This window comes from Hippopotamus amphibius, chromosome 6 (genome assembly GCF_030028045.1).
Source record: "Hippopotamus amphibius kiboko isolate mHipAmp2 chromosome 6, mHipAmp2.hap2, whole genome shotgun sequence".
NCBI classification, from domain to species: Eukaryota; Metazoa; Chordata; class Mammalia; order Artiodactyla; family Hippopotamidae; genus Hippopotamus; species Hippopotamus amphibius.
This window is the reverse complement of record NC_080191.1, coordinates 155,258,793-155,282,106: the sequence shown is the minus strand read 5'-3', so window position 1 is coordinate 155,282,106 and position 23,314 is coordinate 155,258,793. Positions and strand designations below refer to the sequence as shown.

At 40.1% G+C, this 23,314-nt stretch overlaps 1 protein-coding gene across 1 annotated transcript in view; it reads right to left on the bottom strand.

The window, feature by feature from the left end:
- Positions 1–4,170: 4,170 nt before the first annotated feature.
- Positions 4,171–23,314, bottom strand: part of USP13 (ubiquitin specific peptidase 13) — a 126,313-nt gene continuing 107,169 nt past the window's right edge. Inside the window, exons 20-21 of the mRNA XM_057740107.1 lie at positions 5,934–6,018; positions 4,171–4,349 (exon numbers count right to left, since the gene is read on the bottom strand). Coding sequence (XP_057596090.1) covers positions 4,256–4,349; positions 5,934–6,018 — 179 coding nt within the window. The 3' untranslated portion in view covers positions 4,171–4,255. The remainder of the gene's footprint in view (positions 4,350–5,933; positions 6,019–23,314) is intronic.

The window sequence follows — 23,314 nt, the reverse complement described above, 5'->3', positions numbered from 1 at the left end:
TCTCGCTGCCTCCCCCACACTACCTGTCTAGAGAAGCACTGTCCAATAGAAGTACAACACGTCTCTTTTCAATTTTGGGGGGTAGCCACATTTTAAAAAGATTAAAAGGAATACCTGAAACTTTAATATCTTGATATAGCTAAAATATTGTCATTTTAGCATATAATCAATATAAAATATTGATGCACTATGTTACGTTCCCTTTTTTTTTTTGGTACCAAGCCTTCAAAATCTGGTGTGCATTTCCTGTGTACAGCACAACCTCAATGTGGACAAGCTGCATCTCCAGAGGTCATTAGCCACATGTGGCCATGGACAACTGTACTGAATAGCACGGGTCCAGAGAATCGTAACACAACCTCTTTCAGGATGACTTACTGAGTAGGGCATCTCCGTGGCACTACATAGGCGATCTTACACCTCAACTTAAGGGTACAGACCCTTGTGTGTAACCTAGGATTTTTGACCTTAGGTGAAGGACAGAATCACATTTTATCTAACACGATCCTCCCCCACCCTGCTCCTAGTACCGGCCATCTCTCCACAGATGGCCTGCACGGATGATGTGATGTAGCAACAGTGATGCCTACCAGATGAAAAGACATCCCTTCTGTGACAGGAGAACTTATTTGAGGATCATAGCTGTAACTGAATTAGAATAAGATAATATTCCAGAAAGGCTACAGAAGGTAGTCCTGCGGTTTGTCAGGGCAGGAGGTGTTTTAAACAGGTTTTTCATTTTTGAGGAGGGTGGTAACCAAGTGCCTTACCGACTGGGAAATGGAGAGTTCCAAGAGTGGGAGGGAAAAAATGGGATAATTACCAAAGAAAGTAACTACCCAAGAAACTGGGACTAGAAGTTGGGGTGCGGACCCTGAAAACGAGGCAGGTTCTAAAGTGGGGCACAGAAAAATAAAGTGGGGTGCGTGAGCTGTAACAAATCAGAAACGCAACGTCTAACCTCCACGTGATCCCTCGCATCTTACGTGTCTGACCACGGTAGTAACCGTAGGAAAATAAAAATAGAATCAAATGTTAGGGCAGAAAGGGACTTCTGAGCTTATCTGGTCTAACCCACTCATTTTAAGGGAAAAGGCCTAGAGAGGTAAAGCGACTCAGCCCCATCACACTTAGAAGCGGAGCTGGGCTTCAGACCCAGGTGCTCTCACCATGATTTGCAGGTAAGGCTCCATCCAGTTCAGGTCAAGGGGATAAACAGTGCTGGGAGTAGCAGGCTCAAGCTACTCCCTACAGCCCACAGTGAGCACGGGGGAACAGCAGGCACATTCTCTTGTAGGTAGGAGAAAACCGCAAGTCAATTCAAAATCTTAAAGCAATGTTGACATAAAATGGTATTAAAACGTGACTCTTCCTAATAGTCCTTTCTGCATACTTTTTCTCCCCCCGAAAAAAACATCCCAAGCTGAACCAAACTGGATTTCTGATTAATTACGTGGGCATTTAGATCAATTGACAAAAGAAAAACTTTGACACGCTGTATTTTCCAAAGACACACTCTTCAGGATTTTACATAAATGGATATCAAAAGATATTTACAGGAAGAAAGTGCTCTCTTTCACATATACACCCACACAGAATTTCACAATTACAACACCACGCCTCACACAGAAGACTCCTAACAGGCTGGTGAGCAGTTGACAAAATACACACATTATTCCAGTTTTCAGTCATAAATAATCTCATCTACATACATGTGTAAAATTAAGCAGTATATTCCAGACTTTGATTCCAGGGAAGCCTGCCTTGAATATATTAAGATATACATATAAGTACATTTATAAGCATGAAAGAGAAACAACATGTGCTCCAGTTTTTCCCAACTCTCAATCTGAAATAAAGAATAGCACATATACAAAACTTTGCCTTGTAGAAATAGCCCTTTGTTTTATGAGGCAGAAAAAAAAGGCAGCCATATTCTACTTTCTTATGGTATGTTTAGGTATCAAAAGGGCTAAATTTCTTTTTCTATTGAATGAATTAAATAATGGGTAGCCTATAATCTTACAGACTGACTTTACATGATTCATTTTGCAGTCTTGTTATAAAATTTTTCACTTTGTTCAAAATACACATGCTATCTGTGTCCACGTTTCAATCCAAAGCCCCAATGACCCTCCCACCCCCAGAAAAGGCCTTCACTTTGTAATAGCAGTGAAGTCACTTTTGATGTGTGTTTGGAGTCATTATTCTATGATACTCAGCCCTAAGGAGACTAGATTTTGCAAGGCTGCTTAGCGTGGGGGTTTCTGCAGGAGTCAGGGACTCATGTCACCAAGTGGAGCTGCTTTGGGATGTCCAAGATAGCATGAAAAGGTGATACCGCTGGGCAGAGTTTAGGAGAGAGTTACTGCACCATGAGCTGCCTCCTTCTGCCAATCTCATTTGTTCCCAAACTGAAGACAACATCAGAGGAGAGAAGTGAGGAAGCACACTCTACTAGGACCCACGGGGCACACTACCTGCTTCTCCAAAGGGTCAGCGTGTCAGATCTCACCAGATCCTCAAAGCCCAGTTGGAAAGAGAGGGCAGGGGTCATCACACTATTGTGCAGATAAGGAAAGTGAGGCACAGGGGGTATGAGGGACTTGCCCAGCTACGGGCAGCACCCAGGTCCCCGGGCCGCAGGCCTCGGGCTCCGCATCCCTCACTCACAAAGCCTAAGTGATCTCCTTTGAGAAGGGCCCAGAATCCCGATTGTTCATAACTCACATGTCACATTCCGGTTTCCGTACGTCACAGAGTTGTGAAATTCTGTGCTGTATTTCACCCAGCTGGTTCTAGTTTATTTTCCTACGGTTTCCAGGAAGATCCTTCCTACCAATCAAATGCATGTTAAGCAGACAGCAATAAATCCTTTTTTATTTGACTGAATAATCTGAAATAGGAACACCAGAGACCCTAGCATTTGGTACAGAGCAGTAGGAAAATCACAGAGCACTGTCGTTCCCCCCCCCCCCTTTTTTTTTTTTTAATCACATCTGAAACTCTGATCTAATCCCAGGTTGCAACTAAAACACTGAAACACCAAAACAGAAACGATGGTCATGTAACGTTTCTTTGCATCTGAAACCCTTAAACTGCTGACGATCACACTGTTGGTCACAGCAGATAAGCACTGAAGGCAAGTCAGGATGTGATTAGCCAACAAAGGGCAGAGATGGGACTCTGGCCCCAGAAAACAGAAAGGGAGGCAAACAAAGAGCTGGGGAATGAGAAAATTACAGACAAATGTGGGGGCACTTCACATGATTCCAGGGAGTCATGTGTTATATAGTAAGAAGAGATCGACTATTTATCTAACAGTACACACGACTACGTCTTAGGGGGAAGGCAGCTGAGGAACAGAATTTATCTGCCTTTGGCAAAGAGCAACACCGTGCTGCTGGGGGCATCTGCCTTCATGCGACCAAATGGCACAAACCCAAGTGAGTTCTGGACACTGAAAGGGACAACGGCCCTTTTCACGCCTGAAAATCGAAGCGGGGAACTACTTTTTTAAACTGTTCCTGAGTTAGAGCTTCTTTAAAATACGTACTTGCTTTTTCCAGCTATGCTTACTACCAACTATTTTAACCTTTAAAAACCAACCCGTCACAGATTTTCTAGTTGACTAGAAAGGTCTCACACTCTCAGTCTCATTCTCACACACACTCACACAATCATATTATGAATTTTGATATGATTAAATTAAAAATACCTTTCATTGCAGATGTTCTAATCTACATGGAGAGATCAGACTATCCTGTGTCATGAAAAGAACTGATGTCACAAATAAAGCCGCGCCTAGTTACTGATTTTTGATATGAAACAAAAGTGGGCTTTTTGTTCACTGTGGGTGAGGCGACACAACCAGCCCCGTGACTCAGTTTCTCTGGAGGCCGCTATCATGGACCCCAAAGCAAAACAGAGGGCTGGGGGCACTTCCTGTTTTTGATGCGCCCGTCACAAACCCCCCACCAGCAATATGAATACTTTTTTTTAAATCATCCTCTTCTTAAACATTTATAAAAAGAAAAACTATCTACAGTAGTGTATCATCACTAATAGAAATTTCCTCCCAGTTCTATTTCAGAAGGTGTCAAATGATGTTCTTTAAATAAACTATAAATACCCCATGTATTCCCTATGTCTGGCTGTGGCTGTCCCAACTTCTTTTTTTTTTTTTTTTTTTTTTTTTTTTTTGGCAAATTAAAAAGGCGTATGGCTTCTTCTCGCCAATTTGTACATCTGAGGTTTAGCTTGGTATCCTGCGGTAAAAGTACAGGTAGCCCAGGTCTTTAGGGGGCCTTTCTGAGGCACAAACTTTGTGGTCATTGTAGATCACCCATCTGAAAACAAAAGACAGAAGCATGTGATGGGTTTAAGTCAGTTCCAGGAAACTTTGTAGAAGAAAGTTACTGCACCATACTTAAAATAATCAAGATGTTGTAAGATAAACCAAACTCAACTCTGTCCTATAAAAAGAAACAGAATGCTGGAGGGAAATCAAAACTGCTTTTTTATTCTCAAGTTGAATCAAAGAGTAGTTCCTAAAGGAAATTCCAAGCATTTCCATTTGTAGAAATCCATAAATGGCCTCAGAACTTGAGTCAAAGAAGTTATGTGTTTATTTCAGCCTTAGGTATAGAACTAGCTAAAAATCAGAAGTAATTGGACATGCAGTGAACTATTACACAACTATTAAAATGTCTTCAGAGAATGTTTGGTAAAGTAAGAAAATAATCACAATATAATATGAAGTGGGAAAAAGCAGATTACAAAACCGTACGTACTGTGTTCGAAATTTAAGCTTTTAGAAAAGTTGTGAATACAGATATACACATACCCTCTCCCAGTGAAAACAACCAAGAGAAATGTATCAAAATACAGACAATGGTTCTCTCTAGGCTTCAAAACAACATATTCTCTGTATGTTTTTGTATTTTACAGATTTCTTATAATGAATTTCAGTGCTTTTTACATTATAATTAAGCGCTTTTTCTTAAGAAAAGTACTTTTAAAAGAGCTATCATGCTTGGTAATAGAATGGATTCACTATAAATCAAGTTCCTGTGCTCAACTATTTTATTAATCACGTTGAGAAGACATGATTAAAAGACACACCAAAAAGGAACACTGGATTCCTGGCTGGGAACCGGTCACTCCTGCTGTACGAGGTCAACGTCCTACCCAGGAGAGGCCAAGGTTATGTGCTTCTCCAGTGTCCATGTGGCCCAAGCACTGCCTCAAGCAGGGGTCCTGACCCACGGGACGGGCCGCTCAGAGGGAGCTCAAGCAGGGCCTGTGGGAGGCCAGCCTAGGAAGAAGGTTCTGAAGAGAGCAGCGGCCTTATACCCCACAGCTATCTCATTGCCAGCTCAACACACACCTAACAATTCTTAAGAAGCCAAGGCTACAACAGGACAAATACTGGAGGTTAGAGTTGCCAGATAAAACACGATACCCAGTCAGACTGAAAATCACATAAGCAACAAATACTTTTTTAATATAGGTATGTCCCATGCAACAGTCGAGACATATTTATACAAAAAAGTCATTCATTATCTGAAATTCAAATTTAACAGGGCATCCTGGTTTGGTTTGGTTTTGTTAGCTACATCTGGCAATCCTGTGGAAGTTCCAAATATGGACACGCATTCTGCTGCGGGATGCGTCTTTACTTTGGGAGGTCCCCTTGCTATGATGGTGAAGGGTGGCTCTGAATACCAGCTGTGACACAGCTGCGAAGGTCACGCTATTCAGCCTCCCTGTGCCTCAGAGATTTGATGTGTAAAATGGCTTTAACATTCTATTCCTACAAGACCATTGTGAGACCCAAAGGAGATAACATATGAAACACCTAGTGGAGTTCCTGGCACAGTGTAGATGCTCAGTAAAACATAGATATCATTTACCTTCTCAAAGAGACTCACCTTCCTTCTTTTTTGATGTGACAAACGTAATGGCCGCTCATTGTAGATGTTCCCATGTGACTGATGAATGCAAATAATTCATACACTATGAAAGAGGAGACAACACAGTTACAAGACAGCATTTCTAGAAATCAACAGCACTTCTGCTCAGAATTTAAAGCCAACGAGAGTGTAATCCAGTAACTGTTTAGACTCAAAGACAAAATCTATTTACTTGCTATGCTGAGAACACACCCCCCACCACAGTGACAGCAACTTCAACCTACAGATTCTTAACAAAGCAGGACATAAACTATCAAAGTACAGTTGGCAGGAAGCTCCGATCTGAAAGGGGATTCACAAGCCCACAGCCCAGTCTGGTGGCAAGCTCATGGGTCTAAAAGGGTAGTCCCAGCTCCATCACTTCCAGCACGAGGGTGAACTTGTTTCATATCTCTGAGCCCTTTTCTTCACAGAAATGAAAAATCCACCCACTTCACAAGGTTCTATGAGGCTTAAATGAGCAACTCAGACTAAAATATCACACACATGTCAGGATTAGGAGGAAGACAGCAGACAGCTGTTTTTTTTTTTTTTTTAATTTTTATTTATTTATTGGCTGTGTTGGGCCTTCGTTGCCGCGCAAAGGCCTTCTCTAATTGTGGTGAGGAGGGGCTACTCTTCGTTGCGGTGTGCAGGCCCCTCATTGCGGTGGCTTCTCTTGTTGTGGAGCACGGGCTCTATGCCCGCCGGCTTCAGTAGTTGTGGCACACAGGCTCAACAGTTGTGGCTCACGGGCTCTAGAGCACAGGCTCAGTAGTTGTGGTGCACAGGCTTAGTTGCTCCACGGCATGTGGGATCTTCCTGGACCAGGGATCAAACCCATGTCCCCTGCATTGGCAGGCAGACTCTTAACCACTGCGCCACCAGGGAAGTCCAGCTGTTATCGTTTATAGAAAGGGATAATGCTCAGAATATGCATCTTGTGGTTTCTGACTTGCTCACAATTATAAACTCCATGGGACCAAAATTCAGGCCTCACGCTCTCTGAACAAGGAGATGTGTAGCCTCTTAGAAAATAAACATCCGTCTCACGCTCTGACAAGGACCTCCTGCCATCTAGCACAGTGTGCTGCGCCAAATCCAACCCTGGGTCTACACAACACAAAGTGGGTTCATGGACTGGTATCAGTCCAACTCCGCAGCTGCTACAGACTACAATGAGACAGGTACAGAAACTGAGCATTTATGGACTTTTATAATAATTTGAGAGTAATACTCATGTCTGTTGAATCTAATAAAGAAAAATATGAGTTTGCATATTCCTTTTTCTTGGTACCCAATTTCTGTTGTCTTTTACAAGTGTATTGGTTCTGGACAGACCCTCTTCCGTGCTCCACCCTCTCTCATTCTTACTCTCATCTTTGCTCCTCCCTCTCTTGCTGTTCACCAGTGCTCATCCACGTATTCAGTTGTGAATCCCCAGTCCTTATCTTACCCTTCAGCACACCACATACCGTGGACCACCTCCTCTTTGCTCAGACATTTGCCCCAGGATATGACGCTCTTTTGGTTGTCCAGATGCCTCATTGGCTTCTCCTCTTCTCCCTTTTAAACACTGGTGACCTGGGGCTCTGACCTCAGATCTTTATTCCATCTTTACACACACACACATACACCATACACAAATCTCTCTCTCTCTCTCCCTCCACCACCACCCTCTCCCTCCCTCCCTCTCTGGGTGATCTCATCCAGTCTCATGGTGTTAAATGCAATTATGTTCTTAATTTCAATTCCAGAATATTCACTGCCCATGTATAGAACTACAATTGAATTTTGTATATTGATCTTGTTTCCTGCAATCTTGCTGAACCCATTCATTAATTCTAATAGTTTTTAAAGTAGATTCCTTAGGATTTTCTATATACAAGACCATGTCATCTGCAAACAGAAATAGTTTTACTTCTTCCTTCCTATCTGGATGCCTTTTATCTTTTTCTTGTTTAACTGCATGGCTAGAACCTCTTGCACAATGTTACACAGAAGTGGCAAGAATGGACATCCTTGTCTTGTCCCTGCTCTTAGGGGAAAAGCACTCAGTCCTCACCATGAAGGCTGATGTGAGCGCTGGGTTTTGGGAGATGCCCTCTATCAGGCTGGGGAAGTTCCCTTTCATTCCCAGTTTGCTGAGCATTCTCCCCTCAGCTTTATCTGCCTCAGTTAATGGCGATTCCTTCTTCCAGTAGCTCAGGACAGAATCTTGACTCCTCTCTCCCACACACACATCCAATCCATCAGCAAATCCTTCAAAAATATATCCAGCATTTCCTTCAAAATATGTACAGAATCCAACCACTTCTTACCACCTCTACTAGCAACCCCTAATCCAAGTTACCAGCATCTCTTGTCTGAATTATTACAATAGCCTCCCCTCCTAACAGGGCTCCCTGCTTCCTTCCTTACCCCCTAATGACCACTCTCAGTACAGTTGCAAATGACCTATGAGGTCCCCCACCTCCTCCCACTCTCCCTCTCACTTCACTCCAGCTCCTCCAGCCTCCTGGCTGCTCCTCAAACACACACCAGCTACTCCTCTCACTTGACAGAGAGGCTTTCAAGACCCACACCTACTGCTCCCTCTACCTAAAACTCTTCTTTCAGATGCCACATAATCCACCATTCACTTCACTGAGGTCTCAGATCAAGTATCATCTCAGAGAGGCCTTCCTTACAAATAGCAACTCCTCCCTCCTTCCACCCCACCCTTACCACAACCTTGCTTTACTATTACCCGTGGAGCTTGAAATAACACCATATCACATACTTATTTGTGCATTTATTTACTATCTCCTTTTATCCCAGGCTAGAATATAGCTCCACAAGGACAAGAAGTTTGTTTTGTTGGGGGTTTTTTTGTTTTGTTTTTGTTTTGTTTTAGTATTATGAAATCACCAAATATTTATTTCATTTGTCTGTTTTGTTTACTGGAATATTCCAGGCACAGAGAACAGTGCTTAGCATGCAACAGCCATGGCTCCCTTCACCCCCGTCCTCACTTGTTTTTGTATGTTTTCATATTGTATGTGTCAAAGTATAAATTGGGGTATAAATTAGTGAAATAATTATTTTAAAAAGAAATGACTCAGAGAGGATTGCCTTACCCATCATTAAATAAGTTTTTGTTACTAGCTATCATATCAACAACCCCCCAACTTCACCCCCCCCCAAAAAATCACAGGTTTGAAACAGAAACCAGGCAAGAACAGTTGTGACTGACAATCATTTTACCTGCTACTTAGTGATCCAGGGGCCCCACCCTTGTCTGCCCTCCCCAGTGTTCCCCATCACTAAGAACCCCCTCCCCAGTAAACAAGAGACAGTATAGGCTGAGACATTTTCATGTGCCTTGACCTTGGTTGGTTTTTAAAGCTCTTTTGGAATAACTTTATATCAAATTCCTAAGCTTCAATTTGAGAGATATGGGTCTGGTCTCCCATAAGGTGGCTGCCCTCTTAGAATTTTCACGAAGTAACGAGAGGATACGGGGAATCACAACTAACTGCTGAACAACCATTGACAGGAAGACACTGGAACTCACCAAAAAAGACACCCCACGTCCAAAGACAAAGGATAAGCTGCAATGAGATGGCAGGAGGGGTGCAATCATGGTAAAATCAAATCCCATAACTGCTGGGTGGGCGACTCACAAACTGGAGAATAGTTATACCACATAAGCCCACCCACCAGAGTGAGGGTTCTGAGCCCACATCAGGCTTCCCAACCTGGGGGTCCAGCAATGGGAGGAGGAATCCCCAGAGAATCAGACATTGAAGGCAAGCAGGATTTGACTGCAGGACCTCCACAGGACTGGGGGAAACAGAGATTCCACTCTTGGAGGGCACACGCAAAGTAGTGTGCACACCAGGACTCAAGGGGAAGGAGCAGTGACCCCATAGGAGACTGAACCACACCTACCTGCTAGTGTTGGAAGGTCTCCTGCAGAGGTGGGGGGGGCAGATATGGCTCACCACAGGGACAAGGACACTGGCAGCAGAAGTTCTGGGAAGTACTCATTGGCATGAGACTTCCTGGACTTCGCCATTAGCCCTGCTAAAGAGCCTGTAGACTCCAGTGCTGGGCACTTCAGGCCAAACAACCAACAGGGAGGGAACTCAGCCCCACCCACCGGCAGACAAGCAGATTAAAGTTTTACTGAGCTCTGCCCACCAGAGCAACACGCAGCCCTACCCACCACCAGTCCCTCCCATCAGGAAGCATGCACAAGCCCCTTAGATAGCCTCATCCACCAGAGGGCAGACAGCAATAGCAAGAAGCCTGCAGCCTGTGGAACAAAATACACAATCACAGAAAGAGAGACAAAATGAAAAGGCAAAGGACTTTGTAATAGATGAAGGAACAAGATAAAACCCCAGAAAAACAACTAAATGAAGTGGAGATAGGCAACCTTCCAAAAAAGAATTTAGAATAATGATAGTAAAAATGATCCAGGACCTTGAAAAAGAATGGATGCAAAAATCAAAAAGATACAAGAAATGTTTAACAAAGACCTAGAAGAATTAAAGAACAGAGATAAGTAATATAATAACTGAAATGAAAAATACACTAGAAGGAATCAATAGCAGATTAACTGAGGCAGAAGAATAGATAAGTGACCTGGAAGACAGAATGGTAGAAATCACTGCCACAGAACAGAATAAAGAAAAAAGAATGAAAAGAAATGAAGATAGACTAAGAGATCTCTGGGATAACATTAAATGCGCCAACATTCACATTATAGGGGTCCCAGAAGGAGGAGAGAGAAAGAAAGGACCCAAGAAATTTTGAAAGAGATTATAGTTGAAAACTTCCCCAACATGGGAAAGGAAATAGCCACCCAAGTCCAGGAAGCACTGAGAGTCCCAGGCAGGATAAACCCAAGGAGAAACACGCCAAGACACATACTAATCAAATGGACAAAAATTAAAGACAAAGAAAAATTATTAAAAACAACAAAGGAAAAACAACGAATAACATACAAGGGAACTCCCATAAGGTTAACAGCTGATTTCTCAGCAGAAACTCTGCAAGCCAGAAGGGAGTACCATGATATATTTAAAGTGATGAAAAGGAAGAACCTACAACCGAGAATACTCTACCCAGCAAGGATCTCATTCAGATTTGACAAAGAAATCAAAAGCTTTACAGACAAGCAAAAGCTAAGAGAATTCAGCACCACCAAACCTATAACAAATGCTAAAGGAACTTCTCTAAGCGGGAAACACAAGAAAAGGACCTACAAAAACAAACCCAAAACAAGGAAATGGTAATAGGAACGTACATATCGATACTTACCTTAAATATGAATGGATTAAATGCTCCAACCAAAAGACACAGACTGGCTGAATGGATACAAAAAAAAAAAAAAAAGAGAGAGAGAGAGACCCATATATGCTGTCTACAAGAGACCCATTTCAGACCTAAGGACACATACAGACTGAAAGTGAGGCGATGGAAAAAGATATTCCATGCAAATGGAAATCAAAACAAAGCTGGAGTAGCAATACTCATATCAGATAAAATAGACTTTAAAATAAAGAATGTTGCAAGAGATGAGGAAGGACACTATGTAATGCTCAAGGGATCAATCCAAGAAGCAGCTATAACAATTATAAATATATAAGCACCCAATATAGGAGCATTTGTCTTATGTGTTGAAGTGCTAACAGCTATAAAGGGGGAAATCGACAGTAACACAGTAATAGTAGGGGACTTTAACACATCACTTACACCAATGGACAGATCATCCAGACAGAAAATTAATAAGGAAATACAAGATTTTAATGACACAATAGACCAGATAGATTTAATTGATATTTATAAGACATTCTATTTGAAAACAACAGATTACACTTTCTTCTCAAGTGCACATGGAGCGAACAATCTCCAGGATAGATCACAACTTGGGTCACAAATCAAGCCTTGGTAAATTTAAGAAAACTGAAATCATATCAAGCATCTTTTCTGACCGCAAGACTATGAGATCAGAAATAAATTACAGGAAAAAAAAACCATAAAAAAACACAAAACACATGGAGGCTAAACAATATGCTACTAAATAAGAGAACACTGAAAAAAAAAAAAAAGAGAGAGATCACTGAAGAAATCAAAGAGGAAATCAAAAAATACCTACAGACAAATGACAATGAACACATGACAACTCAATACCTATGGAATGCAGTGAAAGCAGTTCTAAGAGGGAAGTCTGTAGCAATACAATCCTACCTCAAGAAACAAAAAAAATCTCAAATAAACAATCTAACCTTACACCTAAAGGAACTAGAGAAAGCAGAACAAACAAAACCCAAAGTTAGTAGAAGGAAAGAAATCATAAAGATCAGAGCAGAAATAAATGAAATAGAAACAAAGAAAACAATAGCAAAGATCAATAAAACTAAAAGCTGGTTCTTTGAGAAGATAAACAAAATTGATAAACCTTTAGCCAGACTCACCAAGAAAAAGAGGGAGAGGACTCACATCAATATAATTAGAAATGAAACAGGAGAAGTTACAGTGGACAATGCAGAATTACAAAGCATCATAAGAGACTACTACAAGCAACTACATGCCAATAAAGTGGACAATGTGGAAGAAATGGACAAATTCTTAGAAAGGTATAAGCTTCCAAGACTGTATCAGGAAGAAATAGAAAATATGAACAGACCAATCAAAAGTAATGAAATTGAAACTGTGATTTAAAATCTTCCAACAAACAAAAGTCCAGGCCAAATGGCTTCACAGGTGAATTCTATCAAATATTTAGAGAAGAGCTAACACCCATCCATGTCAAACTCTTCCAAAAAATCGCAAAAGAACACTCCCAAACTCATTCTATGAGGCCACCATTACCCTGATACCAAAACCAGACAAAGATACTACAAAAAAAGAAAATTACAGACCAATATCATTGATGAATATAGATGCAAAAATCCTCAACAAAATACTAGCCAACAGAATCCAACAACACATTAAAGGATCATACACCATGATCAAGTGGGAGTTATCCCAGGGATGCATGGATTCTTTTATATATGCACATCAATGTGATATACCATATTAACAAATTGAAGAATAAAAACCATATGATCATCTCAATAGATGCAGAAAAGGCTTTTGACAAAATTCACCCATTTATGATAAAAACTCTCCAGAAAGTAGGCATAGAGGGAACCTACCTAAACATAATAAAGGCCATATACAACAAACCCACAGCAAACATCATTCTCAATGGTGAAAAACTGAAAGCATTCCCTCTAAGATCAGGAAGAAGACAAGGATGTCCACTCTTGCCACTACTATTCAATATAGTTTTGGAAGTCTCTGCCACAGCAATCAGAGAAGAAAAAGAGATAAAAAAAGAATCCAAATTGGAAAAGGAGAAGTAAAACTGTCACTGTTTGCAGATGACATGACACTATACACAGAAGATCCTAAAGATGCCACCAGATATATATACTACCAACTGTAAAATAGATAGCCAGTGGGAAGTTGCTGTATAACAAAGGGAGTTCAACTTGAGGATGGATGATGCCTTAGAGGACTGGGACGGGGAGGGTGGGGGGGAGTTGAGGGAGGGAGGGAATACGGGAATAAGTGTATAAATACAGATGATTGAACTTGGTGTACCTCAAAAAGAATAATAAATAAATAAATAACAACAACAACAAAAAAAGATGCCACCAGAAAACTACTAGAGCTAATCAATGAATTTGGTGAAGTTGCACAATACAAAATTAACACACAGAAATCTCTTGCATTCCTATACACTAACAACTAAAGATCAGAAACAGAAATTAAGGAAACAATCCCATTCACCATTGCAACAAAAAGAATAAAATACCTAGGAATAAACCTACCTAAGGAGGTAAAAGATCTGTACTCAGAAGACTATAACACACTGATGAAAGAAATCAAAGATGACACAGATAGATGGAGAGATATACCATGTTCTTGGATTGGAAGAATCAACATTGTGAAAATGACTATACTACCCAAAGCAATCTACAGATTCAATGCAATCCCTATCAAATTACCTGTGGCATTTTTAACAGAACTAGAACAATACCAACAAAAAATCTTAAAATTTGTATGGAGACATAAAAGACCCCGAACAGCCAAAACAATCTTGAGTGGAAAAAAAAATGGAGCTGGAGGAATCAGACTCCCTGACTTCAGACTATACTACAAAGCTACAGTAATCAAGACAATATGGTACTGGCACAAAAACAGAAATACGGATCGATGAAACAGGATAGAAAGTCCAGAGATAAACCCACACACCTATGGTCAACTTATCTGTGACAAAGGAAGCAAGGATATACAATGGAGAAAAGACAGTCTCTTCAATAAGTGGTGCTGGGAAAACTGGGCAGCTACATGGAAAAGAATGAAATTAGAACACTTCCTAACACCATACACAAAAAAAACCTCAAAATGGATTAAAGACCTAAACGTTAAGGCCAGACACTATAGAACTCTTAGAGGAAAATATACAAAGAACACTCTTTGACATAAATCACAGCAAGATCTTTTTTGACCCACTTCCTAGAGTAATGGAAATAAAAATAAAAATAAACAAGTGGGTCCTAATGAAATTTAAAAGCTTTTGCACAGCAAAGGAAACTATAACCAAGATGAAAAGACAATACTCAGAATGGGAGAAAATATTTGCAAATGAATCAACAAAGGATTAATCTCCAAAATATATAAGCAGTTCATGCACCTTAATATCAAAAAAAACAAACAACCCAATTAAGAAATGGGCAGAAGATCTAAATAGACATTTCTCCAAAGAAGACATACAGATGTCCAAGAAGCACATGAAAAGCTGCTCAACATCACTAATTATTAGACAAATGCAAATCAAAACTATAATGAGGTACCACCTCATATCAGTCAGAATGGGCATCATCAGAAAATCTATAAATAATAAATGCTGGAGAGAATGTGCAGACTAGGGAAACATCTTTCACTGTTGTTGGGAATGTACATTGACACAGCCACTATGGAGAATAGTATGGAGGTTCCTTAAAAAACTAAAAGTAGAATTACCATATGACCCAGCAATCCCACGACTGGGCATACACCCAGAGAAAACCATAATTCAAAAAGACACATGCACTCCAATGTTCGCTGCAGCACTATTTACAATAGCCAGGTCATGGAAGCAACCTAAATAGGTCCATCGACAGATGAATGCATAAAGATGTGGTACATATATACAGTGGATATACTCAGCCATAAAACAGAATGAATTTGGGTCATCTGTAGAGACACGGATGGACTTAGAGACTGTCATACAGAGTGAAGTAAGTCAGAAAGGGAAAAACAAATATTGTATATTAACACATTTATGTGGCATCTAGAAAAATGGTACAGATCAACCAGTTTGCAAAGCAGAAACAGAGATACAGATGAAGAGAACAAACATATGGACACCAAGGGGGTAAAGCAGGGTGGGGGAGGGGACTTGGGGTCGGATGAATTGGAAGATTGGGATTGCCATATATACATTAATATGTACATGGGTGAGTCAAAAATTATCCTCACTCTGGTTATAGAATTTATTTTAATTAATTTTTAGAAAAAACACATCATTTTTCTACAGTCTCCTTGCTTTTCAATACACTTTGTCCATCTGTCAACAAGCTTTCATATTCCCTCATTAAAAAATGTTTTAGGCTGAGCTGTGAGCCACGAATGCATCTCTATCTTCACCTCTTCATCAGAAGTTAATCTTTGTCCTTGAAGGGCTACTTTCAAGGGACCAAACAGGTAAAAGTCCGATGGAGCAAGATCAGGACAACAGGGAGGATGCTTTAACACCTCAAAATAAAGTTTTTGTAGAGTGTTGAAAGTGTGGCAGAAGTATGTAGACGTGCATTGTCATGCAAGATCACAATGCCCTTGGATAGCAGTCCTCTGTATTTAATCCAAAGTCTAGGCTTCATCTCTTCAATTAGCATCTCACTGTAATGAGCACTGTTGATTGTTGAACCTTTTTCCTGATAATGTTCCAATACTGGCCCTTGAGAATCCCAGAGAAAAGAATCATTTCACGTGTAGGCTCAATGTTGTTATCAGCCGTGGATGTGGACGGGCATCTGGCTCCTTTCTTGATGGCTAAAACTTGTGCAACCTTCCTTGAACTTCTCTATCCATTCATACACACTTCTTTGTGACAAAACACTTTCTCCATACTGCGCACAAAGTCACCAATAAGAGCACCAGGTACACCCTCAGACCACAAAAAACGAATTACTGCATGCTGCTCTTCTTTCGGGGAAATCACAAGTGGGGTATCCCTTTTCACTCGCACCACAGTTACAAACGAACTGATGTAACATGTTCACACCTGCATAGCAGTGACTGCGGAGACAGCAGCCTTGAACGGAAAGCGCTGATAAGACAGCGCAGCCAGCAGAAATTTTAAGATAACCAGAGTGCGGATAATTTTTGACTCACCCTCGTATAAAATAGATGACTAATAAGAAAAAAATCAAACTACACTTTAAATATATTCAGTTTATTGTATGTCAATCATATCTCAATAAAATTCTTTTTAAAAGGAAAAGAGAGACTATGATCCTCCAACCAAGGATTTCCCTTATAAGAAACTGTCCCCCAAAACAATGCCTTAAATAACTGAACAGAGTATTTAATGAGCACTTCCCACCATAAGTCAGGGTCATTTTGATGAAATGCTGCTCAACTAACACAGTCAACGTGTTAACAAAACAGACATAGAGAAAAGAACAAATCTATACACTCCAATACACTCAAACATGTCATTAAGTCCCCAAAGGCATTTTCCCCTCTTTAGTTAAAAAGCAATTAATTCATGTGTATACTCAAAATCATAAAAATAAAGAAAAAAATTAGCATAAATCTTAGTCCTATAATTAAAATTAACTGTGTTTATCAATAGAAGCAACCACTCCATGCATTATGCAAGGCCTCCTGCTAGGAACCAAGACCAAAACAGAGAATCTCAATAAATCTGCAAAAATTCAACACGTAAGAAATCTCAATTTATATCTGTCTCCAAAGAGAAGGTCAAGGTGAATAAATCAGACAGGAAAGCCACTGCTGATTCTTCTCCCAGTTCCCAGAAGTTTCCCTCCAAAAATAGCATCATCACACTCCCAAAAAATGCAGAAACCCCTTTTTATGTCGATAGAAAGGGCATTTTAAGGTAAATCATTTCAAAAACGTTGACTTTCATCAGGGAAACTTTCGAAGTACCTGGAAGAACTGGGCAAAACTGCCTAAACCACCACGTCCAACATCTGGCCAATGGAGTCCCTCTAACGAGCCACAATTAAGAAGCGTCTGAAACTAGCATCCTTCCTCCCCACTTCCCTCTCCCAACAAAACCTGTCCTTTTCTGAACTTAGGAACATTTTCCCAACCTTTCTAATATGAAGAATTTTTTAATATCAACATTTTACCACCCCCACCCAACATAATAAGGGATTGTACTTGATTTTACTCTTTGAGAAAGCATTGTCAGAAAAATTATATGCAAACTTGTAAAGCAGAAGAGGTAGGCAGAATGCCCTTCTGTATCATACGGAGGAATGGCCACCCAAGGACTGTCCAGGGTAGGGACTGGCATCCTACAAGGCCTCATAGGGCAAATCCAGCTCATGGCCTGTCTTTCTGCTGCCTAGGAGAAAGGGGGAAAGTGGGAGACAAAAATATGAGATGACAAGTGTATGGCCTGTGAAGCCTGAAATATTTACTATCTGGACCTTCAGAGAAAAGATTTGCTGGCCCCTGATCTCGGGGAATGAACTTAGTTCACCTCACTACTTACTACTGATTAAAGAAAGGTTCCAAACTTAGTGAAGTTACTTGTTAACTTGAAAAAAATTCTGTCCAGTGCAACATATACAGGCATACCTCAGAGACGTTGTGGGTTTGGTTCCAGATCACCATAATAAAGCAGATATGAAAGCAAAGTTAGTCCTATGAGGTTTTTTTTGGTTTCCCAGTGCATATAAAAAGCTATGTTTACACTATACTATAGCCTATTAAGTTACAATAGCATTATGCCTAAAAAAAGCAACGTACATATCTTAATTTAAAAATACTTTATGGCTAAAAAATGCTAACCATCATCTGAGCCTTCAGCAAGTTGTAATCTTTTTGCTGGTGCAGGGTCTGAAATATTGTGAGAATTACCAAAACGTGACACAGAGATAACGAAGTGAGCAAATGCTGTTGGAAAAATGGTGCCAATAGTCTCGCTTGTTGCCTCATTGCCACAAGCCTTCACTTTGTAACAAATCCAATGTCTGGGAAGCACAATAAAACGAGGTCCGCCTGTGTGGATGCTGCCTGCCATTCCAGCCTACAAGGATCAAGCCATCAGCCACTGCAGCTGCCCATCCACAGTTTTCTTGAAACACTGATCTGCTTTTGATAACAGACTATAACGTTTCTTTACCTTTTAAGTAATCTATTGTAACTTTCTGTATTTGCCTTTAAAATCTTTTATCACTTTGGTTCAATGGATAGGTATTGTTTCACAGTGACCTATGATTCTATTTGACCAAATGTTTTAAAACCTTTTGCTATCTTTGACAAAATTTCCCAAGTCAAATTCTAAATGAAATTCTTTGGACCTCTAGCTAACTTTGGGATGCTTCCAAGGGCCCTTGAAACAACCCAAAGAGAGGTATTAAAATAATTAGGTTTATTTGGTACATTAACTTACATGGGAAACAAATAAGAGGTGATAAACCTGCTTAGGTTATATTATATGGGTAAATTCATGAACACAGATATTCCAAAAATTATACGGAATTCCTAAAACTCTGGTATGTCCTGATATAATGTTACCAGTCATAATTCTCGTTATTCTCTTAAAATGTTGTATGTCCTAGAAATAGCCAAGTTTCTTGTCAATTGCATTGTAATGCTGTGCGCTTAATTTAACCATGTCATTTTTAGCCTTTTGTCATTGTTTTACTCTGGTGCTTTTACAAAATGAAGATCTTCAAGAAGATCCATAAAAAGGACTTTTTGGCAAATAAAAGTTTCTGATGACTTTTAGATCATACTACTGAACTGGGTAAGACATTACAAAATTAATGGGAAACCTGATGGCTTCATCCAGATCAAAGGAAATTAATTACATGGAACTGAGTAAACTGATAAACCTAATTTATAATTTTATGACCTGTCTGAAATATTAGTGGCTTTTAATCTTTGTTTTCCAGAAAAACTCTCCTCTTACGCTAACTAGGACCTGCAACACATTAATAAAGTATACCTCTGTAAACAAAGATGAAACGTTATCTTTTTCTCTCTACCTGATCCCTGCAGAATTTGGCTTCTCCAGTGGCTCCCTCTGGACTTGATGGCTTATTGCAATCCAGATTACAACTAGTTCTACTAATTATTGTTTTAATTTGTTCTGTCGTTTCAAACTGTTTTCTCTCTCTCTGCTGTACTATGACCTTATTAACGTTACTAACTATATTACAGATATTCTATTTTATAAGATTGTTGTCTCTTGCATTACCTGATGTGTAAACAGGCCTCTGTCAAAATTAATGGTGGCTAAGCATCTTGAGGCAATTATTCACATATATAACTCTGTATAGGATATGGAGTAACTGTGATAGTACAACTCTAGATGTGGAAAGAAGCGATAAGGAAAAACATTTCCTGGATCGTAACAAACTAGTAAGACAGACGATCCAGAGAATTTTAGGTTATAAAGAGGGCCTAATCCAAAAATAGCACGTTGAATGGCCTATCAACGAAATCCTTGTCTGACCCCGGCATGAGAATTCCTAGTGCTGGGGGACAAATTGTTCACAAAATGTCTCCCAAACCTTGGTCGAATTTATGACCAAGAGGGAGCGCTGTGGACAGGGAATGATGCCTGCCATCCCAGTTCTACACAGATCAAGCCACCAGCCACTGCAGCCACCCCCCACCACGGTGCATCCTGGGCAATACAGGATGGAGAAAAACAGGAAGCTTTCTGTGCTCTGGATACTGGCCTTAGACAGTTGAGATGCCAGACTCTTGCATCTTCCCCTACATGGAAAAGTTCTAAAATCACTGACTTGAGATGTCTTTTCTTTGTGATTAGCAGTAATCTTCTGTTGTTGGACTACCTGTTTTTCTTCCAGCAAAAAACTCCTAATATCCTGGCCCCTTCTTTACCTCTTCAGAGCAGTTCCTCAGAGCTACAGTCCTCAGTAAAGTCCCCAAATAAAACTTGCTACTTTTAGGCTGTGCATTTTTCTTCTGCCAACACCTGTGACTTCAAGGAGTTATGATTCTGATAGACACTAATTTTATAGCTAACTCAGTCATCAAATTATCTTTAAATATCCTAGCTTTTCAGATGCTTTTGAACCAGTAATAACAACTAACTGGTTCCCTAACTGAGTCAAAGAAAAGCTGTACTATGTGTTCAGTTTTTATGTACCTGACAGTCATCATTTTACCTTTTTGAAAACTGTAGTTCAACAACACATAATGATTAAAAGCAACCCTAGCTTCAGGGGTGCAGTTAAATTTATGTATATTTTATAAACCATTAGAGCATCTACATCCACTTGAAAAGCCCTTTCGTGAGGGCATGACATGTTAGTCAGTCTACAGAGTGCTCAGAATTCAGAAACACCAAAAGACTCCTCGAAACAACCAAGACCCCAGGGGCTCTGCAGCCTTCTGGTGAGAAACCCAAACTGAGCTTTCCAACTGAATCTTCCTAACTTGAATAATGTGTTTCATTACCCATCCCTCACAACAGAAGGGAAAATATCATCCCCAATTTACCAGCATTGGACTCACAAACACTATGTATCTGCAAACAATCTCTACCCCCCCCCCCCAACAGCTTCATTTCCCTCATTCCTGCTCTGAGAGAAGATCTGCATGTGTGGTGGGGGACAGGAGGTTGGGTGGATTTGGAGTTTTTAGAAAAACTATTCAATTCCCAAAAAGAGAAAAAGGAGGATTTGGGTGAATCAATAACAGCTTAAGGCAGCTGATAACATGGATAGAATCTTAAAAGGTCTACAAATTGCCTCCCCAACCCCAGCTAGCTCAAAATTGCAAATCCACCTGGACTTCTCATTGCTGTACTGCCTAAAACAACACAACGCAAACACTTCCCTCCAAGCTTAATAGTTCTCAGTCATCTATACTTCACTGTAAATTAGTTTACTCCACAGAGTGGCTTCCCCAGCTTCCAATAGCACCAATGAAAAGCACAGGTGCTGACATGGGGTAAGAATGAGAGCCCAGATGTATTAAGTAAGTGTGTGCGGCTTTCAAGCAGACCGCTGGGGCTTCGCTTCCTTGGGCGCTGTGCCCCCAACTGGCTGGATCCTCTCCTGGCTGCATCCCTCAGGGAGCCCTGCAAGTTGGGACCCTGACCGTTATGTAAATGCCTCTATGCTCCCCCTTGCTGGAAAATCCTCAGCTGCAGCGGAAGGTGTCTGCACCATCACAGGGATGCGGCTGAAGGGGCCAGAGCAGGTTCTGAGTAATCACAGCCTAATCACAGTTTAATTACATTGGCAATCAGTGAGTTCTTAAAAAAAAATAATTAAACATTCAAGTGCAACACAGAAACAAATGATTTTTCAAAGGGCAGACGCCCAGACAGGTCAGACTGATGACTTGATTTCCACTTCTTAAAAATTTTAAAAACAGAAAGTTAAGTGCAGCCCTTAAAACGGGTAAGATATGACAATAAATAGAGCCTCCTGCCTCCATTCCACTTTGGAAAACTTGAAATAGGATGACTCAATAGGGGGCAAAGGAGAAAATACAGTCTTCAAAATTAGCCAGACCTGAATTACAAGGCGGTCCTAATCGTAAGCAAGGTGGTAACCCTGTCAGCTACCACTTTCTCATCTAAACACCTCGCTGTAAGGAGCCAGGGGAAAGAGGTAAACGCCTGGCACTTGGTAGACATTCAATAAAGGACAGCTACTATTTCACCAAATGCTAATAGCACTAACCCTTTTAATCAAATTAGGTAACATTGAAATAAAAGAGTTTCATGCAATGACATTACTTCTTCATTCAAAAAGATGGCAATAATCAAACCTCGGCAAATTCAAGAAAATTGAAGTCATATCAAGCATCTTCTCAGACTACAACGTAATGAGACTAGATAACAACTTCAGGAAAAAAATTGCAAAAAAAAAACAAACACATGGAGGCTAAACAATTCACTATTAAACAACCAAGAAATCATTAAAGAAATCAAAGAGGAAATCAAAAAACAACTAGAAACAAATGACAATGAAAACACAACAACCCAAAACCTATGGGAAGCAGCAAAAGCAGTTCTAAGAGGGAAGTTTATAGCAATACAGTCCTACCTTAAGAAACAAGAAAAATATCAAATAAACAACCTAACCTTACACCTAAAACAATTAGAGAAAGAAGAACAAAGAAACCGCAAAGTGAGCAGAAGGAAAGAAATCATAAAGATCAAAGCAGAAATAAATGAAAAAGGAAGGAATAGCAAAAATTAATAAAACTAAAAGCAGGTTCTTTGAGAAGATTAACAAAATTGATAAACCATTAGCCAGACTCATCAAGAAAAAAGGGAGAAGATGCAAATCAACAGAATTAGAAATGAAAAAGGAGAAGTAACAATGGACACCACAGAAATACAAATGATCATGAGAGACTACTACAAGCAACTATATGCCAATAAATTGGATAACCTAGAAGAAATGGATAATTTCTTACAAAAATACAATCTTCCAAGACTGAACCAGGAAGAAATAGAAACTATGAACAGACCAATCACAAATACAGAAATTGAGGCAGTGATTAAAAATCTCCCAACACACAAAAGCCCAGGGCCAGATGGATTCACGGATGAATTCTATCAAACATTTAAAGAAGAGCTAACACCTATCCTTCTCAAACTCTTCCAAAATATTGCAGAAGGAGGAACACTCCCAAACTCATTCTACGAGGCCACCATCCCCCTGATACCAAAACCAGGCAAAGATGTCAAAAAAAAAGAAAACTACAGACCAATATCACTGATGAATATAGATGCAAAAATCCTCAACAAAATACTAGCTAACAGACTCCAACAGCACATTAAAAAAATCACACACCATGATCAAGTGGGGTTTATCCCTGGGATGCAAGGATTCTTCAATATACGCAAATCAATCAATGTGATACATCATATCAACAAATTGAAGGATAAAAACCATATGATCATCTCAATAGATGCAGAAAAAGCTTTTGACAAAGTTCGACATCCATTTATGATAAAAGCTCTCCAGAAAATGGGCATAGAAGGAAATTACCTCAACATAATAAAAGCCATATATGAG